The sequence below is a fragment of the Miscanthus floridulus genome, chromosome 2 (assembly GCF_019320115.1).
Source record: "Miscanthus floridulus cultivar M001 chromosome 2, ASM1932011v1, whole genome shotgun sequence".
Classification (NCBI taxonomy): domain Eukaryota; kingdom Viridiplantae; phylum Streptophyta; class Magnoliopsida; order Poales; family Poaceae; genus Miscanthus; species Miscanthus floridulus.
The window spans coordinates 180,928,558-180,938,430 of NC_089581.1; the positions used below are offsets into that span (position 1 = coordinate 180,928,558).

Sequence of the window (9,873 nt, forward strand, 5' to 3'; positions counted from 1 at the left end):
TGTACAAGTTTGAGGATCTAAACGGGTGATTTGTAAGTTTAGGGACCGGGATGACATAGTCAAACAAGTTTGAGGACCTAAACAAGCGATTTATGAGTTTAGGGACCGGAATAACACAGATGAATAAGTTTGAGGACCTAAATGATCGATTTACGAGTTTAGGGAATGGTCCAACAAGTTTGAGGACCGTCGGTGGACTTTATGAAAATAGCATGCTCCATTCAATTAGTATTGGAATTGTGCATAGAGATATTATCTCCATGATTTATATTCAGAATATAATATTATAAATGCCTAATTTTTCAACGCACACAACATGTCAATTGCAAGACATTTAAACAGCTTGTATGAACATGCAGGACTCCAGGTCAACTTCCTGGTTTTAGAATACTCACATTGTCACATTGATATTAGAATACTCCGACACAGCTAGTTGGATAGAGGAGCACTAGTACTAGTTAAACGCAGCAGTTACAAACTTATTCGATGGTATGGCGTCAGTAACTTTTAGCACATGGGATTATGATTGGGGCTAATGGATAAGAATCTCCAATAATGGTCTATTTGCTGGTTGGTTTCTGAGCTGGTTTGAACTGGCTGATGCTGGTTTATTGTGAGAGAAAAACACTATTGGCTGACTGGTTTGGGCTGGCTGAAACCAACAAGCAGGCTGAATTAAACTCCAGCAGCAGTGCTCTGACACACGACAAGAAATTAATAAGCATCTAATCGAGGCCCGATCCCAGGCAGGATCACCTGTTGAATGTCGACACGAAACTAATCACAGGGACGCCCATCATATGCTGGATGAGAGCCAAGTGTAGCGAAGTGGTATAAAAGTATTTCCTTCCATTTTGTTAATTTCATCAATTACAAATTTGAGGGTAACTACAAGATTGGTGAAATAACATAGTACAGCTAATGTAATAGAAGAAGAGAAAAGTGAACCAAAGATCCACCCCTCCTAATCTCCTATCCTTCCGTCACTCTCCACTAACAAAAGAATGAATTCAATTGAAGAAAAGAATCTGAAGCTTCCTTTCGGTGCCCACTTTGGCCTCGCTCCGTCTCAGCCTAGACTTCGATGCTGGAGCTTTGCTCCAAAAGCCTAAACTCAACAAAAGAAGCTACCCTCCTTTTACGGCTTCTGTGGCCCTCTGTATGAGTGGGTCAGAGACTATCAAGCCAAATACACTGTTGGGTTCTCAGCTTCTGTAAGGAGGCAACAACTTCTTCACAAGAGAATCCAAAAGCTGGAGCCGGAGCCAAGCTTGGTTAAGCAGGACCTTCAATTTCTTAATCACAATTGCAAAAATTGTGAGCCGTTAGTAGTAGACACCGCAGATCTTGGTTCATGGATCATCTTCTTCTTCCATCATCAACATGTACAATTTGCCAAAGAAATACCCTTTCCTTTGGTTAAATTCACAAGGAGAGAGAATCCTGGCTTAAAGAATAACCGGTGGTGAGTAGATATTACAACAAATCGGTCAATGCTTCTTGTACCTTATATATGTATTATTTTTTTTTTCTAATATCTTCCTTAAACCTCCTGTGAAGGGACTGACTGACTTACTGACTTTATACAAAGGCTGCAACGGCCTCGGGGGAGGCCATCAGCCGGGATCATCGAATTATTAGGTGAGCAAGCGAGCCTCAGCCAGCGGGGGCGTCTTAGGCTGGAGCTTGGCTTGCTGCTGGGACCAGTAGGCCTGGGCCGCCAGGACCCGGTCGAGCAGCTCCTGGGGCACCGGCTCGCCACGGCGCTGCTGCGGCGAGATGCTCGCTGTGTGCACCAGCGTCTTCCATTTGTCCTGTTCGCGCCACAATTTCGACACGGTTAGTTCATTGTCTGTTCAAAATCAAAGTCATCGTCAAAATTTGACCAGAGAATGCAGGCAGTTTCCAACAGGTGCAGAAGTGCAAAGCAGCCAAGAAGCTTCCAGTCTAATAAAGGAAAGGTTATCTGATCCCTCAACCGGACTTTTTTTCTAAAGGCACAGTTCGCTTAGAGGAATTTTGGAATCTGAAGGAATTTATGAGAGAAAAACATTGTTTCAGATAAAAAAAGAAGCGGATCAAGCCGAGTTTAAAGGCACGCGAACGGCGCGTCCGGATGGGGTTAGTTGACGTGCAAGAATGGGTCTCCTTTGTTTCTAGGTGAACCATTCTGGTACTAAAACCCACATGACCCAGCCAAACTACATAGCTGAAGCGTGGGGACAGCACCAACTGAATCACAAGGACAAAAGTTTTTCAAGAACAAGTGTCTGGCGGAAACCTTCTAAATTAAAGAACACAAAAACAGCACGCTCCTGTTGGGTCAGGACTGAGGAGCCCAAAACCCACAAGCACCAAACTATTGGTTAAATCGGCCAAGTAACCTAACCCCACCAGGGATTTTGCATAAAGCATAAGTATACGATCCCGTGTAAAAGACTCCTTCCACAGCAATTTAAAGGTTCGGCAAAAAAAGGAAATCAAGAGGACCAATCAATAAATCAGGAAAGGACAGTGAGGAAACTAATTATCAGATTTGACGAGAATATGCAGTGCAAAGATATTTTGCTTTAGTCAAGCATTTGACAGTTATTACCTTAAGATCAACGTAAGTACGGTGCTTTGCATTGTCAAAAGCGCGAAGTTTAACATCTCGCCACCTACATGATATCCATAACTATACAGTAAGAATACAGGAGCCAAGAAATTCTGTCAGGTCGAATGAGGGGAATAAGAAACTATACCTTCCCGTTCCAAGCTTTTCGACTGCGAGCACAAGTGCTTCTACTTCAGCAACAGAGAACGGGCGCCTGATTCTGCGTTGTCCCTGCTCTGGTGACCTCTTAGACTTATTCGCTGGAACTACAGCTCCTGCATTGGGATCTGCAGCTGGAACTGGAACTAAAGCTCGCGAGTTTGTGGACACTTTATCGGGTGATGAGACACCCCCAGGGGAGTGCACAGAATCATGATCACTGCACTGGTAGTTCATTGCTAATGCGGTTAATGCAAGCTCCTGTGATACATCAACTTCACCATGCTTAGAACACGAGTCAGCAGGTGCAATCCTGTATCAGACAAAGTTCACCAATCTGGGTCAGGGTGAAGGCACCTCAAATTATAACATGAAGTGAATTATTATGAAGCATGGTTTGTTACCTTGCGAGGGGTTCGGTAGTATCAATGGTTTCGAGGAAACTGATATCTTCAGGAGCTTGGACTTGAGGGTTTTGTGTACAGTTGGGTTCAAGTGAAAAGCATAGGTTGTCCAGCGTATCATCCTGGCCAATCCCAGTCTGAATTAACGTTTTGCTATCATCTCTGACTTTCTTTCCATGGTGAAGAACACCAATACGTAGACCACCTCCAAGAATCGCAGTGACTGCCTCGAGAACAGTTTTCTGCATTGGAAATACCGATTAAACGACAGGAAAACCCATTGAGCAGAAAAACTTAAAAAAATGTAATCACTTTGCACATAAAAAAATAAATAAACAGATGTCCTGTACATACCTTTAGTGAGCCAACAGTTGCACTTTCTGGGATTTCAACAAGAAGTTCAGGCACCTTAAAAGACTTAATTCTAAGTTTCACTGCAAGAAATAAAGGCAATCTCAGGACTAAATATAGGCAGTGGAGATTAAATGAACTTGCTGGGGAGTAAAATCTTACCATGGCAATCATTTGACACACAAGATTTTTGGAATGGCATTGAATTAGTCCCCTTGTTTGCTGCAGAAGAATCATTACCCACAGATAAGTAACAAAACAGGAAATAACATGAATAGCAAATTCCTGGGTGGATGTAAAACAAACCTTCAGCATGAGAGTCTCTTCCGGTAACCTTTGTGTTTCCCTTTGCATTTGCTGCACCAAATTCAGATGCTAGAACTGAATGGCGATCAAAGAGCTTCCTCCGCTTGAATGTACTCCTTTGTGTCCTCTGTCGTGTATAATGCATTTTCTTGTTCCGGAAAGAAGGCTTCCGCTCGACATCTGATGGGATCAATGAATTCAAGTTACATGGAGCTGGTTTGAATACAAATTCCGTCAATGTCGTGTTACTGAAATATAAAGAAAAGGAAAATCAAGATTTTCCAGTGCTTACCACTATAGGAAAGATCAGATTTGTGAATCCTCGCTGGAGCAACTTTCTTGTACTTACTAGTGAGCAGCTTCCTTACCCTACTATACTCAGCTGTACAATTGGACCTGAAATCCCTGTTAGTGGTGGTGCTCGGATGAGTGCACCCAGAGGACTTATCGTCATCATCATCTCTATCTACAGCAAAACCCCCCACTCCCTTTGGGCCCCTTGGTAAGGAGGTTGAGCGGTGAATTTTATCGCCATACAATGGCATCTCGCCGGTGCTGTCAGAGCTGACCAAAGGAGGAGGCTTGGCATCCACATCCATTGAATCAAGCAAATTATACATTTCGGGTGCATTCTTATGAAATCCTGCTGGGGCCGTCGGCATCAGGCTCGCCACTGCATCTCCTGTGAAGGCTCCTGATTCCACGGATTCAGGCGACCACCTATCTGCGATCACACCAAAATTACACCCCAATTCAGCCTTGGTACAGCTGATCATGGAGGATTCCTTGTCCTGGGCCTCAGACTTCGCCTTAGGATCCTCAATCCGAGCATTATTCACCGCCCGCTGGAACGCAATGTGGGGGAGAATTGCACTCTCATTGCAGCTATCCTGATCCGTCACCTCATGCTTGAACTGCTTCATTTCCTCATCACACTGCTCCTGCTTCACACGGACATCCTTCGCGCACGCAGCCAAAGCAGGGGCACCGGCGCTCATATTCCCCAGCGAGCCCACCCCCTCATCAAGCAGCTTCCCTGCCACCGTCGCGAGAAGGTCGAATGCGGACATCTGGGCCGGGTTCTGGGCTTCCTTCTTCCTGACCGATCTCTTGCCCTGCACATTTCACCGAACAAGAAACGCCATCCTTGTCAGACTTGCCAGCCAAGGGCAGCGAAGCGAGGGCCGAATCTATGCGCTGAAAGCCGCGTACCCTCGCGGACTTGGGAACGCGCGGCATCTCCGCGACTTGGCCTCCACCGCACGACTCCATCTCTGACGACGACCTCTTTTGGAACACCATTTCTGCTCTTCGCTTCGGTTGCTTGAAGTTTACAAGAGGGTTAGTTAACAACTGGTAGTTGCGCTGTTCATGGCTTGTCATCAACACAAATCTGCAAGAACCCATTAGCAATCAGCAAAGGAAAACTGGTACTAGTAGGTAGAATAAAAAAAAGGAAATCATTCATCGGGATCTCTGTAGTAACTTGGGATAAATCTGTTTAAACCCTCCATTCCATTAATTAAACAGGGAACGATCATACTACTGCGTTTGCAGTAATTAATTACCAAAAGTTCGAATCCCAATACCCCAAGCCGATAGCCGAGAGATCCAGACGTGAAACGGCCAAAATGAAAACAATTTTCAACAAGCTGCGCTCCAAGAGCGAATCAAAACTCAAATTAATTAGGCAAACACAGAAACAGCAGAAGAAATGGAGAGAATTCATACTAGAACTCGTGATCCGAGTTAAGACCTCAGAGGAAATGTTTTTTTTTTCTTATACCAAATGGTTTCGCCGCTGAATTTAATGCACAAGCAAATAAATTCGCCAGGTAAACCAGTACGCCAAGCGATCAAAAGGCAGAGAGAGAGGGGAAGAGAACCTTTTTTAAAACCTCGTGCATCGGAAGCCGTGAGGATTAAGCAACTGCCAAAAGGAAAGCGGGCACGTCGATTAAAAAAGAAAGAGCGAACCGCAAACCTCACAGGCGCGCAAGAACGTCGAGGAAATCGTGAATCGGGTGAGGCCAGATCTGATCTCGGCACCCGATTCGCAGCAATTCGACGCGAAATTAAGCAAAACCCCGGACGAATTCAAACCGCGGCTCCGAAATGTACCGGGATCTCAGAAAGACGCGAATTCACCTCCTTGTCGGAGCACAGCGCGGCGGATCGGACCAAAGCAAGCAGAATTCGGACAGGAGTGGACCGAAACAGGGCGGAGGCAAAACCCCCAACACAGCAGCGCCTCACAGCGGGGCACCAAGACACGAAACCCAGCCCCAAAACCGCATAATTCGGCAGAATTCCCCGGAATTAGCACGCCGTGCTCACCTCGCCGGCGTCGACGCTCGCCCGCCTCCGATCGCCCTCGGATCGCCGCCTCGCCGGTGCTGCTCCGCGGCCGGACCCGCCGAGATCCCTCGACTCCTGCGGAATTATTCCCCCTCCCCTGCCTCTGGGTGGGGTGCTCCTCTTCCTCCTCGCCTTGCTTCGCCTCTCCTCTTATATTTTTATTTTTATTTCCCTTTCCCCACTTCTCCCTCCTTGCTCTCCTCTCCGCCCTCCGCCTTGGTTTTTTCTTCTGGTGGTGGAGGGGCGTGGTGCCGGTGGTTTGGGTTGGCCAAAACCCCTCAAAACCAACCCCCTTCTTAAACCCCCCAACCCCGGCTTGCACCTCGCTACGCTTACGCCCACGCCATCCCGGGGAGGAGCGCCACCGGCTGCTCCCGGTTAAACCCCACGCGGCCCCGCCCCAACGACCGGTTCCGCCCTCCCACGGCGTCCACGTGGCCCCGCCACGTGATCCGACGGCAGCGGGCGCCTGTCCCAGCTTATTACAGCGGAAGAGGCGCCCTCGCGCCCGGGACACGTGCCGCACATCCTGGCCGTCGATGGGGGGAGCGGACACGCCTGCCACGCCGTCGGATCCCACGGTGGCCCTCGACTCCCTCGTGACCACGAACGCGAGGAGTGATCCCTGTTAACCGGTGGGGGTTTAGGGAGGAGAATAGCGGGGGCGTTTTTAGGAAAGAAACATGAGGGGTTAATAATTATTAACTGCATGTGGACCCACTTCACAGTGTCTCTCACGGATTTAATTCGGGGCTCTCCGTTTTTTATATTTTTATTTTTATTAATTATAATTTTTTCATGGAGGGGTTTTCCTGTTTCCGGGCTAATGGGATGAGAGGCTGTGTGGTGTCGGTGGGGGAGAATGTCCATGGGTGATGCCCAAAAAGGTGCTAAGATTCCGGGGCTTCTTCAACGTAGGACCAGATAAATTTTAGATAAGAAATTCGTGGCCTTTGTGCTTCTAAAATATATAAATCCACCATAGAGAAATACAGTATATAGTAGGTTCTGCTCGCATCTTCCACTCGGCCACTGTGCTCGGACCAAAGGTGTCCAAGAAAAAACAAGCGCAGCATAGATAGAATTCCTATATAGGGTTTAAGAAAAGCTCATTCTTTGGGTTCCAAATTTACGAAGCTACAAAATTTTACCACAAAAAATTATGATGGATATTTCAAACGGACAAATACATTGCGGGTTTGCTATACTAAACCTTGTTTCTTTTTTTTCTTCAAAATTAACAAATTGTATGCTGATGGAATCTACAAAATCCCAATGTGATAGGTAAAGTTGCTAACATGGGGATATATTCTTATTTTGTTCATTAATAACATGTCAACATTATAAATATCATCTAAATTAAATTGTGGTGAAAAACTTTATTATTTTAGCAATATTTTCAGATTAACTAATATGAGATTAGGTTTCTTGTGATGCAACTTGTCTACTCAAGTTTATAGGTCTAAAGTTCGACATTCTTGTGGATTTATCTTAGAATTTAACGACGTTATATTTCAGTGATAGGTATCATGCCCGTGGATCATGATACACACATGTGGTCACTTGTCATTTTTAAGGTCTGCAGTTCAATCTTTGTTAGGTGCCCATATCCATTAGTTTGTTAGGGAATAATCATGGAGCTCCTCCCATTTTATTAGAATGGACTGAACCGCTACTACAAACTTTGCACTACTATCTTTGCAGAAGGATACCACTGATTAGTTTCCTCTATTAGCATCATCTGACAATGGAGCACACCGACTGAACGAATTGCATGACATACAATTTATAGGACCCCAAGTCTTGCTTGGTTTCTTTCTCGTAATTCTATGACCACACAAACATACTCTCTCCGTTCTAAATTATATGTCATTTTGGCTTTTCTAGGAACAATGCTTTTGTTATACATCTAGATATACACGGTGTGTATATACATAGTAAAATCGATGTATCTCGAAAAGCCAAAACGACTTATAGTTTAGAACGATGGAGTACCATCTTTCTCATGGCATAGGTCTGAACTTTTAAAAATGCTTCTTCCTCTCAGACAATAGGCGAACAATATTTTACAACTAGCATGCAGTTGCAATCTCTTATATCTGTATCTGTATCTGTATCTATATCTATATCTTATAAAGATAAACTCCACTAACTTTTCAATCTTTGCATGCAAGCCATCTATATATTATATCTCACTAAACATCACATCATCCCCTAATAAGTGCTACACCATCTTCCACTAAGCCTACACCTTGCCACATCGAGTGTTTGGACACATGCATAGAATATTAAATATAGATTAAAAAAATAACTAATTGCACATATTGCGACTAATTTGCTAGACGAATCTTTTAAGCCTAATTAGTACATGATTTGACAATAAAGTGCTACAGTAACACATGTGCTAATGGTGGATTAATTAGGCTTAATAAATTCGTCTCGCGGTTTACTGATGAATTCTGTAATTTATTTTTTATTAGTATCTGAACACCCCATGCGACACCCCCATATAACACCTGATGTGACACCCCGGAACTAAACAAGGCCTAAATACAATTACTATTTTCAGTATATCAGCCTACATCTCTTATAATAAAGACAAATCCCACTAACTTTTCAATCTCTATATGTAAGCTATCTATATGTTATATCTCACTAAGCGCCACATCATCCCCTAATAAGTGCTACACCATCTTTTGCTAAATGCAAATACTATTTTCAGTATGTCAGCACACAAGGCATCCACGTTATAATATTTGTTTGCCCGTTACACTCTCCTATAATCCAATGTAATATTTTATAGGGGTTTTTATTTTATTCTTTCATCAGCTTGTCAAGTTTAAATAGTATATCTCATAGATACGATGATGCAATAATTTTCTTTCTAAGAAATCCCTGCATCAATGCGTGGTGTTTTCTTTTAGTATATCAGATGGAGAAATTGTTTCCCCTATGGTGAGCTAAAATGCCTCTTATACTAGAGATCGGTCCTCGTATGTATTTTACATACATATGAACTTGTCTTTTCATGGTTTGCATTCTTTTCAATTTTTGCAGATTTAAAAGGAGGTCTATTTACGTGAGTGTGTGCAATGTGCATACATATATGTCACTCAAAAAGGAAAAAATCATTTAGAACTTTGTCCACCAAATATGCATGAATGATCCTTTACGTAAAATGATTTTGATAGATATGTCATGAAAGCAGCTTAATAAATAAAGTTAGTTGTACAACATCATACTCTACAAAGATAATAAACTTTTCTAAGAGTTATATACTCAAGTTGTTAACGGTACCATATACTGGGTTACCAATAGTATATTGGGAGTTCTATCGGTAATTTCTAGTAAGTAATGTTTTGACGGTGATTTGCATCCACCTTAGATTTGTCAGAATTATACTTGAAACACCTTGTAACACCCCTGGTGTTACGAGCTTGCTTAACACCGAAATTTAGGACCAAGAAGGATTAACTTAACAAGTTTTCAAGTTTTAAAAATTTATAACGCGTGTGAGGTGGAAAACAATTTCTATGAACAAGGATCAAACATAACTTGTATTTAGTACTAAAATAAAAATTGAAGTAAAAGTTTAGTTGATGGAAAGGCAACTTTAACTTTTGGAAAATAGATGTTGTTAACTAGTGTTTTGGGAACTCAAAAATCAAATTTGATGTTGAGATAAGCTATTTTCGTTAA

General features: G+C 43.3%; 1 protein-coding gene across 2 annotated transcripts; it reads right to left on the reverse strand.

The window, feature by feature from the left end:
* Positions 1 to 835: 835 nt before the first annotated feature.
* On the reverse strand, positions 836 to 6,451 carry LOC136535935 (telomere repeat-binding protein 5-like). Of its 2 annotated transcripts, none has more exons than XM_066528379.1 (10): positions 6,154 to 6,451; positions 5,029 to 5,209; positions 4,109 to 4,931; positions 3,817 to 4,029; positions 3,673 to 3,732; positions 3,514 to 3,593; positions 3,160 to 3,401; positions 2,745 to 3,068; positions 2,597 to 2,660; positions 836 to 1,814 (listed from the first exon to the last, which is right to left on the reverse strand). In XM_066528379.1, the coding sequence occupies exons 2-10, from the start codon at positions 5,197 to 5,199 to the stop codon at positions 1,638 to 1,640; spliced, it is 2,154 nt and encodes a 717-aa protein (XP_066384476.1). In that variant the 5' UTR covers positions 5,200 to 5,209; positions 6,154 to 6,451; the 3' UTR covers positions 836 to 1,637. The 2 variants fall into 2 exon arrangements, with proteins under 2 accessions (XP_066384476.1, XP_066384477.1); XM_066528380.1 differs by having other exon boundaries at positions 3,817 to 3,996; positions 6,154 to 6,450.
* Positions 6,452 to 9,873: the final 3,422 nt, after the last annotated feature.

Bases quoted from the DNA above. Each gene is read 5' to 3' on its own strand.
- LOC136535935 (XM_066528379.1), bottom strand. From the start codon at position 5,199: ATGACAAGCCATGAACAGCGCAACTACCAGTTGTTAACTAACCCTCTT. The intron at 3,733-3,816 runs GTTTGTTTTACA...ATTCTTCTGCAG, and splicing joins AAGAGACTCTCATGCTGAAG to CAAACAAGGGGACTAATTCA. The intron at 3,594-3,672 runs GTAAGATTTTAC...TATTTCTTGCAG, and splicing joins TGTGTCAAATGATTGCCATG to TGAAACTTAGAATTAAGTCT.